The sequence below is a fragment of the Neomonachus schauinslandi genome, chromosome 15 (assembly GCF_002201575.2).
Source record: "Neomonachus schauinslandi chromosome 15, ASM220157v2, whole genome shotgun sequence".
Lineage (NCBI taxonomy): Eukaryota > Metazoa > Chordata > Mammalia > Carnivora > Phocidae > Neomonachus > Neomonachus schauinslandi.
In genome coordinates, this window is record NC_058417.1 from 48,359,467 (window position 1) to 48,380,973 (window position 21,507).

Below are 21,507 nucleotides of genomic sequence, written 5' to 3' on the forward strand. Positions count from 1 at the left end.
AGGGTCGGAGGGTCAAGGCTGGAGTTCCGCAGCTGGCTGGATCCTGTTCCTTGCCTAGGGGTGGGGGAGGGGAGACAAACAGGAAGCAGAGACCACCCGGGCTCTCTCCACGCCCCAGAGGGGAATCAGCAGGGTTAGAACAGGGGCAGCCAGCAGCCTGGGCCTCTAACAAGGCCTTGATCTAGATATTCCCGGTGGTCACGTGCGTCCTTGGAATGGCCTGTGATCAACGCGAGTCATCCATCCATCTTCTGGAAAGGGCTGAGGCTGGGAATGGATGTGATGGCCTGGATGCTGCGAAAGAGCAGAGACAGTTTTAAACTATTGCAGTGACTCCCGGTTTTTAACTGGCTAACCAGATGACCTCCACATGCCCTTGTAGGGCTGTAGACCCATGTGTACTTCCTGAGTTCCCCGGGGCAGAAGGCATTCTGCGGCTTTTCTGTGAGGCAAAGGAGAGACACGGAGAGCCTGGACAAACCAGCAGAGCCTTCTGGAGAATTACCTCTTGGCTCTCCCGTTTCAGCGCCAGTGGAAGGCCCTTCCTGCTGTACGTGGGACTGGCCCACATGCACGTGCCCTTATCCAGAATGCAGCTCTCAGCAGACCCACGGGGCCAAAGGCCATATGGCGCAGGTCTCCGGGAGATGGACAGCCTGGTGGGCCAGATCAAGGACAAAGTCGACCGCACAGCAAAAGAAAACACATTCCTCTGGTTTACAGGTGAAGTAGTCAAATCCAGCCACCTCACTGAGATCTGATGGATAACCCTGCCCACACCCCTTCTGAAGAGCAGAATCCGGCTAAGCGATCCTCTTTCACGGGGTAGGGGGCTTGCTTTGAACTTGGCGTCCTGCTAGTGTTTGTTGGCCTGAGTGCTGAGCACCTGCCCACTGGGGCCTCCAAGGCTGAGCCGCTGGAAAAGTTTGCACAGAGAGCAGGTACCCTGCTGGCCTCCTCTGTATTGATTTAGGGCCATCTGGGCAGTGACTTTGACACTGCAAACCTGTATAGTCCTCGGGTGCTTCTCAGGTTTCCTCCTCACCATCTTCCTGGTCCCAAAGACTCCAGTTGTCACCGGTCACCTTTTGGCTGAGTGGGCAGAGCTAGTGAGCTGTTTAAAGGGCCTACCGAGGCATTGTGGGTCCCGGGTGCCCGTCTGGACCCGGGATGAAAGCACTGCTCTCGGGGCAGGCAGAGACCCGGGCTTGAATCTGTCCATTGCTATTGGAAAAGGCTCTTTACCTTCTCTGAGCCTGTTTCCTCCTGTGCAAAACTGAGCTCACAATAGCATCCACTGCATAGCGTGTTGGACAATCATGAGATAATGTCAGGGAGGCGCGGGGTGCATCCTAGGTGCTCAAGAAAGAGCTGCAGGGCTAAGGACGGTTGTAAAACTAGATGAGAAGGTAATAGTATCTAAGATAAGAACCTCACCCTGGGGCTAGCTTGGAGCAGAGAAAGCCCACCTCTCTAAGAGCCCTCCAGAGGCAGGCCTCGTATAACAGGTCATTCTTCAGGGGCAGGGATCATATTTTTTTACAGTTTCTTCTCCTACTGAGACAGGGATATGGGATCAGGGAGGGAGAATCGGCAAAAGCATCCACGAGCCTATTGATCACTACATGTTGCTTCTTTTGGTTTCCAGGAGACAATGGCCCGTGGGCTCAGAAGTGTGAGCTGGCAGGTAGCGTGGGTCCCTTCACTGGATCGTGGCAAATTCATCAAGGTAGGGACTCAGCTGGGGTTGGTACATCCTGTAGGGGTTGCTGAGCCCAGGTCGGGCTGTGGGGTCTGTCTCTGGGATGACCAAATCCTATGCAGGCCTTCTGGCCATCATTACGAAACATAGACAAGTTGATCACCAGCTGCCAGCTCGTGGGGAAGAAATAAACTGAGAGATGAGAGTTTCTACTGAGCCTGGACCACCCCTTTCTTTCCTCCCTCCTCCCACCTCCCACCGCCCCCGGACTCCCTCAGGGGACTGGCCCTCAGTCCATGGACCTTCCAACTAATACACTTCACCTTGACTTTAATCCCACTGCCCTTGCTTTCTTTGCTTTCCTTTTTTATTTTTTTCAGTCATCTCTCCATCCATCCAACCATGAATTCATTTCGTTCATTCAGGAAACATCCAGGGCATAAATACGCAAGGTTTTTATACACATTATCCCTAAACCTTACAATGTGGGAAGGTAGGTAGTAACACCTCTATTTACAGATGAAGAAGGAGAGCCTCAGAGAGGCTAAGAACTTGCCCAAGTGCACACAGCTTGTGAGGAGGGAGCCAGGCTTGCTCCCCCAAGTTAAAGTCAGTGATCTCCCCACCACACGACATTCTTTCCTTTCCAGTTAAACCTCCCTGAGCCCCCAGCTCAGTGCCCATGTGCTCTGGGAAAGCTGCCCCCCAAGGACCACCCTTTCTTTTTTTTTTAAGATTTTATTTATTTATTTGACAGAGTGAGATACAATGAGAGAGGGAACACAAGCAGGGGGAGTGGGAGAGGGAGAAGCTGGCTTCCCACTGAGCAGGGAGCCCGATGCAGGACTTGATCCCAGGACCCTGGGATCATGACCTGAGCCGAAGGCAGACGCTTAATGACTGAGCCACTCAGGCACCCCAGGACCTCACTTTCTAAGACAGCTACTGGGCTGGGGACAATTTGGCAATAAGGACCAATGGCTTGGAAAATATACCTGTTGATGCCTCAGTTCTTCCTGATTAGGCAAGTAAACAATGATACATATGAAAGTATGGTCATCGCATCGGTTTTAAAAAAAACAGTTGGGGGGGCGCCTGGGTGGTTCAGTTGGTTGAGCGACTGCCTTCAGCTCAGGTCATGATCCTGGAGTCCCGGGATCAAGTCCCGCATCGGGCTCCCTGCTTGGCGGGGAGTCTGCTTCTCCCTCTGACCCTAACCCCTCTCATGTGCTCTCTCTTATTCTCTCGCTCTCAAATAAATAATATAATAATATAATATAATATAATATATAATATAATATATAATATAATAATATAATAAAATCTTAAAAAAAAAAAAAACAACAGTTGGGCATTATCCAAGTGTCCAGCAAGAGAGGAGTGCTTACGGAAATGGTGATATGCACATTTAAGGAAATTCTAAGGAACTGCTGAAATGATGCATATTATTGACCTGGAAGCATTTACCTTAAATACTTTTCAGTGAGGAAAGTAGGTTACAAAGCAATATATAAAGTTTGATTTTATTATATGAAAATAAGCATACCAATTCTCAGACGAAGTCTTAAGAGAGGTATCAAAAGTTAATGAAAGATTAGCAGTGATTACCTTTGGGTAGGGGAAGGAAGGTTTACCTGTGATTTTTTTTCTCACGACAAACTGGTCTTATTTGTGTCCTAAAAGATTAAATCTTTTGGAAGGTGCTTGTGTCCAAGGGGTTCAGAGGTGGGCTTGGGGGGATCCTCCCCTCCCTGGGCCAGATTTTCCCAGCTCCTGAGCTATGGCTTCCACAGTCTCCAGGTCAGAGGACACAAACTGCTTTTCCTGTAAGTCTGGCAGAGTATTTGTAGTTACCTAGAAACTAGAACGTTCGTGCATCTCATGGCCGGTGGTGAGAAGGAAGTGCTGATCATTCATTTTTATTTGTCATCTTTAACCTCGTGTTAAAGATGTTGGGGGTCAGGAGAACTGGGTGCCACCTCCCCCTAACCTGTCCCGTGACCAGCCGTCTTCATCTTCATCTTCATCTGTTGTTTCTGTTCATACGTATTGACCTCTTTGACCGGTCCCATTCAGAAACACTCTCCAGAGAAACGGGCGGAAAAAGGTGCCAGGACTAGAGGAGGGTGTAAATGTGCCTTGTCCTTGCAACAATAGGCTAGAGAGATAGGTGGGAGCTGGGAGCGTTTTTTTGCGTTAGCTGATTATAATTGCTCCTCTCCGTACCTGGAATACCTGGAATACCCTCAGCCCCAAGCTCCTGGCTTCAGTGCTCAATTGGAAAGAGCCTGGAGTCAGGACTCTCCAGGGTAAAATTCCAGAAGGCTATGGAGACCTTGGATGGGGCGGATAAGCCTGCGTCAGTAAGAGGCTCCTCTGTAGATAGCTCTCTGTTCCCTAAGATGACCTCTGATCTCCTATCTAGGCCTTATCTTGTCTCTCTCCCCTTTCTGAGACAGTTCTGAAGTAGTGAATTAGGTGTAGCGATGGGGAGTGGGGCTCTGGTCTTTGAGGGAAGTACTTTGCCCCGTGAGAAACACAATTATGAGGGGCGGCTGGATGGCGCAGTCCGTTAAGTGTCCATCTCTTGGTTTCAGCTCAGGTCGTGATCTCAGGGTGGGAGGATCGAGCCCTGCATTGGGCTCTGTGCTGGGGATGCAAAGATAAATAATGCCCCTGGCTTTAAGGAGTGACGGTCTGGAGCAGTGTTTCCCAGATTTTAATGTGCAGACAGTCCCCTGGGGATCCTGCCATTTAGACTCAGTAAATCTGGGATGGCCAGGGACATGTTGCATTTCTAACAGGCTCCTAGGCGACACTGAGGTGGCTGGTCCAGGGGTCGGCCCCTGGTGCCACCAAGCCGGAATATCCACGTGGAAACCGTATGAGTCTGCAACTTTCAGATCGAGACCAGTAGTCATCAGGCTATGGTCCCAGACCCGCAGCGGTGGCACCACCTGAGAACTTGTTAGAAGCGTGAATTCTAGGACCTCACTCCGAACCTGCTGAGTCAGTTTCTGAGGGATCCTGGCAATCTGTGTTTTACTGTCTCCTTCCGGCTGATTTTTGATGCAGGTTAAAATCTGAGCGCCACCTGTCGAGAGCTACCCTGTCTCGTACGCCAGGCACACGGGCCACACTTCAAGGGCCCAGAAGCCACATGTGGCTGGTGGCTGCCATATTGGACAGTGCGAATAGAAAACATTTCCGTCACGGCAGGCAGTTCTGTTGGACAGTGCTGGGAGCCTCCACTGAGGGTATAATCCTGGGTAAGGACTCCGAGATAAAGGAGGGCACAAGGGCATCTCACCCACACGGGAGGGAGACAGGAAGGCTTTCCCGAGTGGTTTGAGTTTTGAAGAATGAGTAGGCCACAGCCAGGGATTTGCAGGGGAGGGGGCCGTGAGCAGCCTGGGCTGGGCTGTCTGGAGCTCGTGGGAATGGATAAAGTAGGGGGAGGCAAGGCCAAAGGGAGAGCCGGGGCTGGGGGTTAGGGGTCTTCTGTTTTCGTTCGGACCATTTGGGCCTTAATTCTAAAGAAATGTGGAATCTTGGAAAGGTTTTATGAGTAAAGGTGACATGATTCCATTTTATTTGAAGTGAGATTCTGTAACATGAGATTAACCCTGTTGATGTGTACAATTCAGTGGCACTGAGCACGTTCACTGCGTGGTGCAGCCATCACCTCTGCTGAGTCCCCAGACATGCCCCCCTCCCCCCCCTCCCCCCCCAGTGAAAACTGTATGCACCTTCAACGCTTGCCCATCCCCCCTATCTCCAACTCTTCCCGGCCTCTTGTTCAGGTTTTAAAGACCCCTCTTACGTCAGCAGGGCTGAGGGCAGGGATGGGGGCAAGACTAGACTCATTTCCACCAAGCCCTAGATGATAAATGAGAACAGCAGGTGACAGAATCCCCAGCAATATAGGGGATTCCTCAGCAATCTTTATTCCAACCACCCTGTCCGCCACACGAGGAAACCTAGGTGGAGCAGGGCGGAGGGCTTTCCGAGGCCAGCCATTGGTCAAGGGGGCCATGTCATTTGACCTCCACCAGCTCATTACTCAGCCTGCATGATGGTTGTTACTCACGCCGTGTTTTACCCGGCTTAACTGCTCAGCCGTCTGGAAAATCCTGTGTTGCTTCTTTGGACCCCATGGTCATCAAAGAAAATGTCTTTGGCCCATGGAACAATGTGAATCTTTCTGAATCCGCAGGAGGCAGAATGGAGAGGTGGAGGGAGCTAAGGGCTTTGGAAGCCCCGATGGGGCTAGAATCTTGACTCAGCTTAAGAATCCGTGCCCACTGGGCCCCTCCCCTGGACAGCCCAGTTTCCTCCCCTGTAAGGTGGGGCTGTAGACCCCGCTCGCAGGACGGCTGGGAGAATCAACTGGGATACTGCCCATGAGGCACCCAGCCCTGTGTGTGTCCTCTCCTAACCCCCATGATTCTCCATGTCTTCATTCCCAGCTTCATTCCCAGACCGGTCAGTGTTCATTAAGCTAAACCGGTCAGTGTTAATGTCTAGCCCCACAGAAGGCCGTGGGCAACTTAAATAACATATGGATGCCTTTCCAAGTGTTCTGAGCCTCCGTCTTGGGAAGCTTTGCTCTGAAGCTGGATTGCAGTCTTCTCATTTCGTGCTCTGGTGAATGTGGATCTTTTTACTTGGAGCATATATTTTGGAATATGTGTGTGCCAAGGGTCATCAGAGTGTCTTCAGCCCAAGTCCGGCTCCTTGTGGGATAGTTGGTTAACAGTCAGGAAAGCTAAACTGGTCAGTATTAATGTCTGACCCTACCAGAAATAGCCAGTAGCATCTGAGGATGAAAAATGAATGAAATATCTCCAGGAAACAGTCTGGCTTAACTATTTTTGAAAATATAACTTTTCCTCCTCTCTCTGCTGCTCTAGATGTTGCTTTTACATAGGACCAGAAAATGGAAATTTTCACAGCTAAATCGTGTGTGTGTTTCCTCTGATCCAACAGAGCTAACCTATTCGTAGTAAATAACATTATAATATTAATAAATTAAAAAAAAGACAGAACACTCTTTTGGGGGGCGAGGCATGAACACGTGCAGCTTAATGTGTAGGGGGCTGGGGCACAGCACTGAATTCTCGGTGGGGAGGGGGCCGGATGCCATTCTCTTCTTTTCTCAGGAAAGCCTGAAGGTGAACTTTGCCTAGGGGTAAACATTTCCCCTTCCTCATTCTCCAAACCAGCTTCCCCTCCGGCTCCTCCACAGCCCTCCTCCTCCTCCCAGCTTGGGGGAGAGAGCCCTGTGGTGGAAGGGGCAAGGCAAGGGCGCTCAGGTCACAGGAGGGAGGCTGGGGGTCCCTCTGGACCACCTGCTCCTCCTCATCCAGGTTCCTCTTCAGTGGGATGCCTGCATATCCTGCTGTAAGGGGCCGGTCTTGAGAGCAGATGAAAGGGAGAAGGCAGTCAATGTTTTCGCAACGGAGTAGGACAAACAGTACCCAGAGCCCTGCTTCTTTTTCCCCGTAGCCAGCCTGCTACGTCAGGCCACGCGCTGCCTTCCCCTGTTCCCCGGGGCCCCAGGCCCCCCTCCTCGTCTTCCCTTTCCTTTCCTGGCCGAGCTGCCTTGCTCAGCTGATGGGATGAGGCAGTGTCTCCTGGAGCCATCCCTTCACCCTGTGCAGGAGTGAGGATGCTCCTCTGGGCTTGGCCTGCGCCCTGCAGGGTTGAGGAGAAACTTAACCAGGGGGCTGGGGACAGAGCAGAGTGCCCCTACTTCCTCCCAAACCAAGAGGGCCTTGAGGGGCATGCGCACAGCTGACGTGGAGCCGCCTGGGGCCCCAGGACAGCCCTGGCTCAAAGCAGCCGTCCCTCCCTTTCCCACTCCAGACCTATTTCCTACCCGGGACAGAACCAGCACCTTGTTTGTCCCCTAACTGACTGCTCCTCTGTCTGGAAAATCTTTTCTTGTTTTATTTGAAGAGCAGAACTGTTCCTTCCTCCCCCTTGGTGATGAGGAAACATTCTGTTGAATTTGGCATCCTCAGCTTCTAGGAGACCTTGGTTGTTTGTAATTTGATGCTATCAGGTTGTTGCATAAGCTTTCCCACTGGGAAGCAGGCTCCGCATCCTGGGCCTTCTGTTCTGCTTGGGGCAGGGGGTGGGTGGAGAAAGGTCAGAGGTGGGGCTGGGTGAGGGAGAGAGAGACATGGGATGTTGGCTCTTGGCCCTGGCGGAGGGGAAGGGGGTGGGCAGGGCCAGCTGGTGGGGACCCAGTAGAAGTCAAATTGTGTCTCCTTCTGGGACATTGGCCACCCGGCTTGGAATGTCCCCATCACTGCGCTCAAGGCCACCCCAGGCCAGCCAGAGTCCTCGCTCCAAACAGGGGCTGGTCTGCCCTATGTTTCTAGAAAACTAGTATGCTGTGGGTATCCTTGGCAAGGACATGTATTTATATTTAGAAACGGAGCCTGCTTCTTTAGAAGGTTATAGAATGCACGCTGCTCAGGACAGGCCTGTCCTTCTACCCAAGTCACAAATACAAATGCCAGGCAGGTAATATAAACGAATGCATGTTTGTTTTCCTAAGCTGTGGGCAGTGTTAGGGATTCAGTAAACTGGAGAGAGGGCCCTGTCTATTCAAAATTAGTTCAGAAAACACTGTTCGTGCCAAACCCAACTGTCAGAGGGCCGGATTTAGTGTGTGAGCTGCCAACTTGCAACTTCTGCTGTTTTTCTCTCTCTAGGTAGTTTTGTTTGTTTGCTTGTTTTTGGTTTTTTGAGCTTTTTTGGATGGCATTTGTTGGGCACTTCCAGCAGGCACTATGCCAATGGAACTGGCTCAGAACTTTATATACATTATCTTTTTTTTAAGATTTTATTTATTTGAGAGAGAGAGAGCACGTGAGAGAGCGAGAGAGAGAGTGCATGAGCAGGGGGGAGGGCAGAGGGAGAAGCAGGCTCCCCGCTGAGCAGGGAGCTCCATGGGGAACTCAGTCCTGGGGCCCTGGGATCATGACCTGAGCCGAAGGCAGCCGCTTAACCGCCTGAGCCACCCAGGCGCCCTATATGCATTATCTTATGTAACCCACCACCCCATGAGATAGGTGCAGTCATTTTTCCCCTTCACAGCTGAGGAGATCTAGTCTGAGGGAGGTTAAGAATTCTGCCCAAGGCCACACGTTGAGAAGGGAAGGGCACCCAGACCTGCCTGACTCCAAAGGCATCCTCATCTTCCTACTTCCCTCGCTAATATTTTGCAAACTCCGGTCCTCAGACCACTGGCATCAGAATCACCTAGAATCAGAGCCCCACCCTAGACTTATTAAGTTAGAATCTCTGGGGGCCCTTCCGGTGCTTCTTTTGTACTGAGAACTTTGTGAACCTCCTTATTTGCCAGGCTGCCTTCGTGACTCAGTGAAGCATGGCAGGGTGTCCTTCCTGGGAAAGACCTCTACTCTGCAGCGCACGGGGCGGGGGTGGGGGGGGGGGGGGTGGGAGTGAGTCTTCCTCGGCCTTCCCTGTCCTCAGTGCATCATGGAATGCCACCTCACTTCCACAGCCAGGGAAGAAGAAGAAAGCAAATTCATGAATCATGGTTCTGTTTATGTTTTGGTTGCTGAGGCTAAATATTTATTGCTTTAAGTAAGAGGTTCTGCCTTAATTAGAGTCATAACTAACCACAAGTGCACTAGAATGTGTTCTCACGCCCATAAGGCATGCATTTCTCCGTAGAAAGCCAAATGTCATGAACACTTGTAATGTGCCCCTGCCACTGATCAAAGTATTAAGGTTTATCTGAAGTGACGAATCGCTTTTGAAATCAAAAAGTGCGCAGAAGTTTAATTTGAAATCAAAACGTGCATAGAAGTTCAATTTATGGACTTAGCTATTATTCTTACTTCTGTAACTAATAGGCTTACATTTATGATCCTACAGCATAAAGGTATAAAGGTGTGGGCAATATAAAACTTACACTTAGGGGCTCCTGGCTGGCTCAGTCGGTTAAGCGGTTAAGTGTCTGCTTTCGGCTCAGGTCATGATCCCAGAGTCCTGGGATGGAGCTCCACATCAGGCTCCCCGCTCTGTGGGGAGTCTACTTCTCCCTCTCCCTCTGCCCCTCCCCCTGCTCATGCTCTCTCTATCTCAAATAGATAAATAAAATCTTTTTTATTTTTTATTTTTTTTATTTATTTATTTTTTTTAAGATTTTATTTATTTGACAGAGAGAGATACAGCGAGAGAGGGAACACAAGCAGCGGGAGTGGGAGAGGGAGAAGCAGACTTCCCGCGGAGCAGGGAGCCTGATGCGGGGCTCGATCCCAGGACCCTGGGACCATGACCTGAGCCGAAGGCAGACGCTTAACGACTGAGCCACCCAGGCGCCCCAAATAAAATCTTTTTTAAAAAACCCAAAAACTTATGCTTGAAAGGAGATAAGCCACATCTAATTTTGAAACGCACTGTGTCCACTTCCTGATTTTGCCCCTTACCCTCCTTGCCCTTGTCCTAGATGGGCTCTCTCCACATTAAGTCACCAGGAGAGCTTTAGAAGATATTAATGTCTAGGTACCATCCCAGGCAAATTAAGTCATAATTTCTGGCAAAGGAAACTTGGCCTGGGTATTTTTTAGAAGCCCCCCTAGGGTTCCTAATATGCATTCAGGGATGGGTGGGAGCCACTGTCCTAGCATAATGGGTCAGGGGCTGGCTCTGTCGTTAGACCTGGATTCAAATCCTGGCTCTGGCATTTGCTAGCTGTGTGACCTTTGGCAAATGACTTAACCTCTCTGAGCTTCGGTTTCTACATCTAAAAAATGGGGATAGTCGTGCCTAGCTTGCAAGGTTGTCATTAGGATTAAATGAGATAATGCAGGGACGCACTTGGCATTATGCTTAGAGGTACTTTAACTTGGTACTTAGGGAGGGCTCAATAAATGGGAGATATTATTGTTACTGTAATTACTCTGTTTCACTCAGAATGAGTTTCCATTAGTGGGAGCAGGTATCACTGCAGAGTACTGGGGGACCAGGGGCAGCTATCCTGGGACTCAGCCTTAGCTAGTGCAGATAAACCGAAACAAACACTGTTAGATGTTTCTGATAATCAGATGCCACAACTCTGGGGACCCACCGAGGATGCTAGTGGAATCTTTTTAAAGTTTGTCCACCTGGCAGGGCCAGTGAGATACTTGGATTTAGAGCAAGACAATTCCACGATGAGGGGGATTTAAGAAAAAAATGGTTTTAATTGAAGTGTAATTCACATACCGTGTTCTATTAGTCTCAGGTGTACAATGTCATGATTCAACAAGGTGGATCTTTTTTATAATTGCTTACTCACACTCTGGACTCCTTTAAGATAAAATTCCGCTATAGGAGGAGGTCTGTGGGCCCAGCTGGAATATGTAGCTGCGTCTTCCTGTTAAAGCCAGAAGTCACAGTGCAGACATCACTGGCTGGCCAGTCCTGATGACCCAGAGGGGACTCGCTCCTCAAGTGGCCATACACAGCCATCCTCTTTCTCTTAACTCCAGAATCTTTCCATGTGGACTGTCCACTCTGTTGACACACACACTTTTTATAGCTGGCTGGATTCCTCCTAATCCCTCCAGCTTTCAACCCGCTGCTGAAATAAGGCAAACGTATCGAACAATTTTTTTTCTCTGAAAACCAAATTAGGAAAATCAGTTGCCTGAAAAAGAGCAACACAAGAGGTCATGGCACACAACAGAACCCCTAGTGGTGAAGGTCAATTAGCAAAAGTATTAAGGAGGCGCTAGTGTGTTCTTCTGGAAACATGCTGGAGGCAGAGACCCAGCCCTGGTGCCCCAGGCCCCCCCCCCCCCCCCTGTGCCTTCCCTCTATCCTGCCTCCCACATGACTGTCCTTGGAACTCTGGGCTTGCTTCTTCCAACTGGAGGCTTCACTTGTCCTTCGCATCTGGCCTCAGAGATGAAGAGAGTCTGTTTGAATTTTGTGCAGCGTGGATGTGCAAAAAACAGGCTCCCTATTTTCACCCATCTATCCCCCTGCCCAGCTTCCATACAGATGCCCATCTCTGGGTGTGGGGGTGGTAGAATTATCTGCAGGGCTCTAGCACGTGCAATCGGGGATGCTTCCTCTCTGCTCTTTGGCCTTGAGCTGCAGCATGAGTTATGCATTCCAAAGCCACGTGGGAGTGCGGTTCAGGCTTGCTGCAGCTCTGGATTCCCTGTTCCATGTGCGTGAAAAATTGAAAGTGGGCTCTGTACGTCTTTATGGGAAGGGCGGCTCTCGACAGAGAGCCAAGCGCTTCCCATTCAGCCTGCCCAACTCCACTTGGTTTTGAGAGTCCCACACCCCAGAGCATAAACAGTCCATAGACGTGAGTTGTTTTATGTTTTGTTTCTTACTTCAACACTTGGGGGACTCCAAAGCTGGTTATGAGAAAATCCTAAGAATGCCGAGCATTTCCGGTGGGGTGTGCTGGGCCAGGGACATCAAAGGTTCTGTTTGCAGCTGTGTGAGTACAGAGCGACAGATGCCCGGGTCTTGTAGCCCCCCTCCCGCCCGTCATCACTGCTTTCCTATTCGCGCCAGCCAAACATGGGGAAGTTGCATGACCACGATGTGTGAGCCACATACAGCGTTTGCCTTGGAAGGGCTTTCTACACGCTAACTTTGTGGAATCCTTGGCTCATCTAGGATGAGGGTGGGGTGTGTGTGGGAGTGGTGGGGATGGTCATGGTTAATTCAATGCTACATGAATTCAGGATGTTTCCATAAAACATGACCTCATCTCCTCCAGCCCGCTGGTCATCGTTATATTGGTGGTCACTTTTGACTTCGTGGTTACGAAAATAATTCCTTTAATTACCAAAGTGGAAATTCATAGATTGCACATAGATTGTTCTTACCCGACCCAGGAGCCCCCCCCCGCCAAGAGGCAAGAGGTCCGAGCTATTACTAATGCTGTCTCCACAACACAAGAATGACTCATTAACTCAAAAGAAAAACAAAACGAAGTGAAGCAAAAACCAAAATACAACAATAAAGTCCGTGCCAGATCAGTTGTTGGGCGTTGAGCAGATCAAATAGCTGGGGGAGTTTCAGCCTTTCTCTCTTTTCAAATAATTGTCTTTTTTTTTAAATTCTAAACAGTCACATTATGATCAGTAGGAAGAAAAGTCATTTTTATTCAACCTGTTTGTTAAATATGTACTATGTCCTGGGTGTATGAGACTGATGGAGTCTCATGGTGTGGAGCTGTACCATCAGCAAGTCAATGAACAAACCAGACAATTCAAAGTATTAGAATTGTCATGAAGAAAATAAAGTGACATGGTTCAATAGAGAGTGACAGGAGCAACTGTTTACCTATGTTGAATCCAGGAAAATAAGAGCATGGAATGCGAGATGTGAGCTAGAGCGGTAAAAAGAGCTGGTTATAAAAGAAGTCCTTCCTTTGTGGGAGTGATCCGAGACTCTCAGGATGCCTTTAGGAAAGGACTGTGGTTCCGGAGAACCGACTGTATGTGTCCCGTCACAGGGGGAAGTCCGGCCAAGCAGACCACGTGGGAAGCAGGGCACCGGGTCCCCGCTCTGGCTTACTGGCCTGGCAGAGTTCCCGTCAATGTCACCAGCACCGCCCTGTTAAGGTAGGAGACCCAAACTCTCTTGACACGTTGGGATGCAGAGCAAGAAAATCATGGACAGACGCCTCAGTGGTAGATACCTCGAGAAGAGCGGCCTCCCCGGCCACCTGCCTTGGCCGGGTGCTCCCAGGTACCCCCAGAGCTCTGAGTGCCACAGCTCCGATCTCCCGGTGCTAGTTAAAGCCGCAGTGGCTCTTTTCAGGCCGTCCTCTGGGGATCATGTTGGAGTGAAGAGGGGACTCGGTGGGTTTCGTGGTCTTGATGCCGAGCCAGGGCGGTGTCTGCTGACACTGCGGGGGCAGAGAGGTTCACAGCCGCATCTCCCCTTTGGGTCTGGGCTCAGCTGAAGGGAGGGAATAGACCACTGAAGCCATTCCATTCTCGGGGGTAGGGCAGGTGGCCGCAGGGCGCCCGTGTGAAGCCAGTGTGTCACCAGCCATCACGGAATCTAGGTGTCCACCTGCCCTGAAGGGGGAGGGAGAAGGAGGTGGCCCCACCAGGCTGGCAAGGAAAGAATGAACTGTAGGTGAGGCCATTCCTACCTCTGGCAGGGAAGCTTCTCCAGTGAGGTGAGTTCACGGGCTGCTCCCTTAAATAGAAGGATGACTGTAAATAAGATCGTCTCCCTCCCTCGCCCTTATCTCCTTATGAAGGCAGAGCCCAGAGCCTGAGTCTCCTTGGCATGGCCCATGGCCGTGCTGTGCCATTCTGAGAGGAGTTGCTTGCAGCTGTCTGTAACCGAGGCTTACAACGGGAACTTGCCACTCCTTCGGATGGGGACTTCCTCTCCGTGGTTCTGCTCTGTGTTCACTGACAAGGGGGCCTGGGTGCTGCTCATGTGCTCAGAGCTTTTGGTCTGGTTAGAGACAGAATTGCTAGGCTCTTCCAATAGCCGAATGGGTTGTGGCCTAAGGAACACAGCCTCACAGAGGAAAACAAGTTTCCTGGGCTCCTTCCAGCATCCCCGGACCTGTTGGGGAGCAGTGAGAAAGACCGAAGCCCAGGGGAAAGCAAGGGTAAACAGCTCTGATGGCCGGGGTGGGGGGGAGGGGGGTAGGCGCCATCCCTGGCAGCCTGGGGGCCCCCAAGACTCCAGCTCAGCCCTGTACAATACAATCAGGAGGGGGCAGCCTGCTGTCAGGGGTGGGGGGATGCCAGCAGGTGTGACAACAGCGTGGGCTGGAGTCTGATGTCAGGCCGGCCGGGAAGAGGGCCAGACGGGCTGCTTTTTATGGGGCTGACTTGGTGCAGTCGGGCCAAGTGTTCACAGGCTGGGCCGCACATGCACGAATTACTGGGCAGTCTCTCAAGTTCCATCACCGAAAACCAAGCACGTGCTTCTCCTCTGAGAAGGGTTTTTGCACCTACAGTCAGCCACAGCGCTGCAAAAACAGTGCACCATCGCGTTAACGATTCAGGGCCTCAGAGGGGACAACTGACTTAGGGAATAGTTTGGAGACTGAAAAAAGCAAGTCTTGGCACAAGATAACATTTGTTTGGGGGCCCCTGGAGTTTTACCAGGACAAGACTGATAACACCCCATCAGCTCCCCATAGGATATTTTCTTGGGGGTTAAAGTTGACCTAGTTGTAGCAGGAAAGTTTGTCTCCATAGGATTCACCCCCTCGCTCTTTTCCTCCATGAGTCCATCCACGTAAAGCTAACTTGGGTGGAGTGTCCTTCCTGCCAGAGACACAGGGCCATCATGTGCCTCTTCCATGACTCCTTCAGGGTCCGTTCTAAGGAGAAGAGACTTATGATCCGTTTTCAAGAAACTGATGAGAATACTTCATTTCCTTGGGCGCCCAGCCAGGAACTAGCACCCAGAGTGCTTAGCACCTCGGCTAGTACTTGATTCCTCGGGGGGGATATAGATCTTCTTCCAGAACAGAGATAACTCCCCTGAGCCATTCAGACCTAAGGCCAGAGTTCCTTACACCTCAGTTCTGGTGGCCCTGAGCCATGATGAGAAGAGACAGGTTGATCTAAATACTCACATGAATACAGAAGAGTAAAGCGTGCATTGGGGGCGGGGGACGAGGGACGAGGCGTGCAGACTAATTCCATGGTTCCCTTTCAGAGACACTGTGAATGTTCCATTGCACACCCATGTGATGAAACGAGGTCAAAGAAAGGTCTCACACGTGTCCCGAACCCCAAAGCCCAGGGACACAATAACAGAGTGAGGGGAATTCCTTTATTCAACAAATATTTATGGTTGTGTCCAGCTGTGGGTCAAGCATTGCTCTAGGGACTGGGGATGGAGTAGTGAGCAAACCAGACAGAAAGATCCTGACGGTTAGGAGCTAACCCACCCTCAGGAGGGCAGGGCTTTGGCAGCGTCCGTCAAAGGGCCTGGTGGTTTGAACCTCAGGCTCTTAAGGCAGGACAGCTCAACCCTGGCAATGTTGATCATTCTCTGCTGTGGGGGACTATCCTGGGCATTGTAGGATGTCGAGTCGTGTCCCTGGCCTCTACTCACTAGATGCCAATGGCCCCTCCACCACCAGTCGTGACAACCAAAGGGCCTCCAGGCAGCACCAGGTATGCCTGGGAAGGACAGACTCGTGCTGGTTGAGAACCACAGTTTTAATGTGATTTCTGGTGAAAAGAGGTGAAGCTTGTGCTCTGCATCTCTGAGCTGGGAACCTGCCATCTCTGTTCAGAACAGAGCCTCAGAGATTCCTAGGCCAAGTACAAGGTGACCAGATCTCATTTGGAAAAACAGCTAGAGGTTTCGTTTAGCGGGGAGAGCAGATAGTCCCCTGGGGTGGCTCTCTTGGGATACCCGAAGTGCTGTCAGTTGTGTGGGAGGATGATTCCCCTGCTTCTGTCCTGTCCTGAGGCCCCGTCCCGGAAGTCAAAGCTACAAGAACATCATGCTTACATCAGTGTCCTGTGGTTTAGGTGTCACCACGAGGGCAAGGTCTGGCCACACACCTCCTTTCAAAGTCCCCCACTCTTTCCCGTGGGCAGTGGGCGGTGGAGCAGGAGATGGGGAGGGGTCTCACACCCACCCCCGCTCCTAGCTGTGCTCTGCTAGGTAACGGATGTGCATGCTCTGTGGTGGGGGCTCCTGACACTCTGGGACCCCCGTGTTGCCTGGAAACAGTGCTGTGGGGTCTGCTTGCCTCTAAGAGGGACCTGGGACAGGGCCCTGGGGGAAGCTGCAGCCTCTCCACCATTCGCCAAGTGACTCAGGCCAGGAAGGGGTGTGTTCCTACTTTTCCCAGGGCTCACAAGAGGGAATTACAACAGGAAGAAACTTGCAACTAAATGCTACAAGGAGCTGCCCCCACGTCCTAGGGACGGTTCCCACTCTCCTGCCACCTGGAGGAAGTTCTGCGGTCCCCTCCCTCTGCGTTCAGGCCCATGTACCCCCAATCCTTCCCTTGGCAGCCCCCTTGCCCTTCGCACTTCCTGTCTTCAGATCACACCGCCTTACCCCAGATACAATGTCCCCAGCTTCTAGGAAACTCTTCCCTTCCCAGCTCTTCCGTCTGCCCTGGGATGCTCTCTCCCCGGCATGGCCCAGCATGGCCCAGCCCCAGTTCCCATCCACACCTGTCCTTTGCTGCTGCTGGGCCACCTGGGTGAGCTCCTGGCAGCCCTTGTGCTCGGCCGGCCGGACCCTGCGGCAGCGTCCCCATCACCGGCTCTCCGCGCCCAGATTCCTGTGGCAACACCTCGGAGAGGAACACAAGCACGCGCACTCCCTCTGGACAACTTTCAGTGCGCGGGCTGGCTGAGGCCATATTAAGAAAGAAAGAAGCTATTTTCATACGGGCAGCAGAACCTGCAAAGGTGGCCCCCTGCCCACTCTGATGGCAGCATTTTGGGTCACTGTGCAGAGAAAGCGCAGGCCCAGGGAAGTGGGGTTTCCTCCCTCCAGAAGCCAGGGCCGACTTGTCCCTTAGGCTGGGGCAGGGGTGGGGGGCAGGGCCAGGCCCACGAGATTTTTAGGGATGCAGGAGATTTTTAATTTCTTCTAAAATCAGAAGGAGAAAAAAGAACTTTTAGGTTGAAGAAAATGGTTTAATATATACTGTTTCCCTATGCATCTTTCTGTCAACACAGTTGTGAACTCGAATTTTTAATATTTTGTATGGAAGACAGGGCCCACAAAGAGCCATTGAAAGTCAGAATGTGGCCCTGCCCAAAGCCTCCATCCCAAGTAGCATCATCCGCAGAAACTTGAAAATGTAGGTTCTGGGTTTTTTTTTACGTCTCTTTAAAGACTCTCAGGACCAGTTTCTTGGGTGGGTTTTTTTTTCTTTAATTTTTTATTGTTATGTTAATCCCCATACATTACATCATTAGTTTTAGATGTAGTGTTCCATGATTCATTGTGCATAACACCCAGTGCTCCATGCAGAATGTGCCCTCCTCAATACCCATCACCAGGCTAACCCATCCTCCCACCCCCCTCCCCTCTAGAACCCTCAATTTGTTTTTCAGAGTCCGTCGTCTCTCATGGTTCTTCTCCCCATCTGATTTCCCCCCCTTCATTCTTCCCCTCCTGCTATCTTTTTTTTTTTTTTTTAACATATAACGTATTATTTGTTTCAGAGGTAAAGGTCTGTGATTCAACAGTCTTGCACAATTCACAGCGCTCACCAATGTCTATCACCATACCCTCCCCAGTGTCTATCACCCAGCCACCCCATCCCTCCCACCCCCCACCACTCCAGCAACCCTCAGTTTGTTTCCTGAGATTAAGAATTCCTCATATCAGTGAGGTCATATGATACATGTCTTTCTCTGATTGACTTATTTCGCTCAGCATAACATCCTCCAGTTCCATCCACGTCGTTGCAAATGGCAAGATCTCATTCCTTTTGATGGCTGCATAATATTCCATTGTATATATATACCACATCTTCTTTATCCATTCATCTGTCGATGGACATCTTGGCTCTTTCCACAGTTTGGCTATTGTGGACATTGCTGCTATAAACATCGGGGTGCACGTACCCCTTTGGATCCCTACATTTGTATCTTTGGGGTAAATATCTTGGGTGGGTTTTGAGGTTGGGAGCAGCTGGGCTTCCTTTGGTGGCCTCTGTAAGACCAACATTTTCTCTAAGCTCACGCCTCAGCTGGGGGCCCAGCCCTGGGATGGCACTGGGACCGTGAGTGCCCAGGAACCTCTCCCTCTTCCAGGGCTAACTTGAGGGGCTTGGCTTCCCCCAGCACAGAAGGAAAGACTGGGTGACAATCAGTGCTGGATTGGCAAGTCATCGGAGATGTTGAAGATTTTCTCGTGGGCCAAGGTTTTCTTTATGCTCTGGGTGGGCAAGGTACCTCTGAGCATCCTGACCAATTCTGAGATGCTAGGGTCCCAAGCACATTAGACTTCATGCTTTCTTCCATTAGAGGATGTGAAGCCTCCTGATACCAGGGAGAAAACGTAAGATGGAAAGAGAAAGTATACCATAGGTTCCAGTCGAACACAGATCCTGTTTTTCTTGCTCATTGATGTGACCCATTTGTGATGCTGGTCTCTCTTCGGGGTGCAATTTAGAGAAAGCTCGAACCAACAGCCCCTGGCCACCATGGCCTTCTCAGACTGCACTGCAGTGCTGTGTGCTGCCCAGTTTGTCCCAGGATCCTTGGACTCTGGACAGGTTTCTGGACTGTGCTGGATGGACTCTGTTAGTGCTTACTCAGCACTCCTGACTTGGCCCGTGTGGGATGCCACCTCCTGGAATGCGTATCTCCAGAGATAAGCCACCAGCTGTGTGGCCCGTGAAAGCTGAAGGCAAACCAGAAACACTCTGTGCCATCGTCCAGGGAGAGATTCTGCCCCAGGGTTGTAGGCAGGGCCACACGGTGGGCAGAAGCTCAGTCCCTCCCCACAGCCCCTCTTGCTGGGCAGAGAACCCCTCCCGGAACCTCTGGGTGGTGACAGTGGGAGGTGTGGCCTCTGAGGCCTCCCTAAAAGTGTGCCTGAAGCTCGGTGCTGTGCCCAGCCTCAGGCAAACCAGGGCCTCTCTCCGGGGAGTACCATCGCCTTGGCCCTGCCTTCCTGACTGCATCGCAGCCCACTGACTCAGTTGGCCTGGCCCTTGGATCTAAACAGCTTTGTTGAAAGGACAGTCCATTGGTTTATGCTAGAGAGCTTTTTTCTGAGAAAGCACAGCAGGCTGGCAGGAGATGTGCCCTAGAATAGAGTAAAATTGTACCACATGACTTAAAAAAAAATCGCATGAACAAAATCCACCAAAATGATAACAAAATGGTAGCTTTGGGTAATGCACTATTCGTGCGTTGTTCCCTCTTTTATGTTTCTGGATGTTCTATTTTTTTTTCCCCTACCATAAACACTTACTATTTTGTAATGGGGGAAAAGCAACTGAGATAAAGGGGTGCAATGTTTCACGTACCGTGGCATTTTAAACAAAGACTAAATATTTGTGACATGGAGACCCAGGGAAGGAATAATGAAGTGGACATTCTCCAGCAGGTACCTGTCCCACTCTGTCCCCTCTCAGCTAGTGGCTGTGGCTTAACTGGTGACAGGTAGAACCCCTTCATTCTTAGGTCCATAGGGAGGCTCTTGTGAATGATTATTTTTTATTTTGATTTTTAAAAAGATTTTATTTATTTAATTGAGAGAGAGAGAGAGAGCACAAGAGGGAGGAGGGGCAGAGGGAGAGGGAGAAGCTGACTCCCCGCTGAGCAGGGAGCCTGACGAGGGGCTTGATCCCAGGACCCTAGGGTCATGACCTGAGCCAAAGGCAGATGCATAACTGACTGAGCCACCCAGGTGCCCTTCTTGTGAATAATTATAACACAAACACTCAATGAGTCCGTTCAGAGGTCTTCTACATGCCTTCTCTGTGTGTCTCATCCACACACAGAGCCTGCCCCAGTACCCCGTGAGGTGGGCACTATTATCATCATGCCCATTTTAGAGAATAGAATACTGAGGCATTGAGAAGCCAGAGAGATGCAACCCTGGGATTTGAAGCCAGGTAACTCTCAGCCACAGGGTCTGGGTGCACAACCACTGTGCCATTCTGCCTCTTCCGGGAGCAGAAATCCAGGTGGAACCCGAAGAAAGGAGAGGCAAGCAGAGGGGGACGGGCCACGAAGGAGGATGTAGGTGCTCAGTCTGGGCTGGTTTGGGTGGGCCTGGACCACAGCGTGGCCAGGGAGAGTCTGGGAATAGTTGGGGCTGACGCTGTCTTGTTCTTCCCGCAGTGTGCTGGACATCTTCCCCACTGTGGTAGCTCTGGCTGGGGCCAGCCTGCCCCAGGACCGGCACTTTGACGGTTTGGATGCGTCTGAGGTGCTCTTTGGCCGGTCGCAGACTGGGCACAGGGTAAGTGGAGGAGGTGTGTGCTCTGCTCAGGCTCTTCAGGAGATTGGCCTGCTGCCTCTCATCCAGGGCCACCTTTGTGCAAAGAGAACCATCCTTGGACGATGCATAGAGGTGGCTGCTCCAGGCCTAGTTTGAGAAGGCCTGATGGACGACCTCTTTGAGACAAACCTCTCTTTCCACTCCTCTCCCCCTCTTCCCCTACGATCAATCCAGTTTGCCAATCCAGACTTACGTTTAACAATTTGGCTTAGAGCGGGTATACAGGCGTGCTGATTCCCCATAACACAGGATTTTTTTTTCATAATTATTGAGTTTTCTGACACATCGTAGGCACCTGGCACGTTTTTGTTGGATGAGATGGCTGAGTAGTGTGAGTGACTTGTGTATCGTGGGGCTCCCCGACTAGAATGGAACTTTCCAGAAGGCAAGGATCTCACCAAGAATTCTCAGTGCACTTCACAGTGCCTGGCACCCAGCCAGCATGCAGTCAACGTGGATCTGATGAACAAATGAATGAACAGACACATAAACGAAACAGCTCTTGAATGGCAGGGCCAACAAGGGCTTTATGCCCCTGACCTTCCCCCCCCCCCCCCCCGCCCTGGCTCCCGGAGGGCCCGGCCTGTGACTTTGCAGCGCCTGCACCGCAGGGTCCCCTCCTCGTGTGTGCTGAGGCGCTCGGGGGCAGTGACAGCCAGGATGTGTCGGGCCCGATGGCCTTTCCATGTCATTTCCGTGTGTTTTCCTTTCACCCAAAGGAAGAGGAAGTGGGCGGAGGGAACCCCAAACCCCTTTGTAGGGCCTAGCGAGCACATGGCTTCTCAGTTTGGGACCCACACATCAAAGGGTCTATTTGTGTCTTT

The 21,507-nt window shown here is 51.1% G+C and overlaps 1 protein-coding gene across 1 annotated transcript in view; it reads left to right on the forward strand.

The window, feature by feature from the left end:
- Nucleotides 1–21,507, forward strand: part of ARSG (arylsulfatase G) — a 63,950-nt gene that overhangs the window by 34,628 nt on the left and 7,815 nt on the right. The window contains exons 6-9 of the mRNA XM_021678524.1: nucleotides 527–723; nucleotides 1,649–1,729; nucleotides 13,212–13,320; nucleotides 20,524–20,644. Of these exons, the coding sequence (XP_021534199.1) occupies nucleotides 527–723; nucleotides 1,649–1,729; nucleotides 13,212–13,320; nucleotides 20,524–20,644 (508 nt within the window). The remainder of the gene's footprint in view (nucleotides 1–526; nucleotides 724–1,648; nucleotides 1,730–13,211; nucleotides 13,321–20,523; nucleotides 20,645–21,507) is intronic.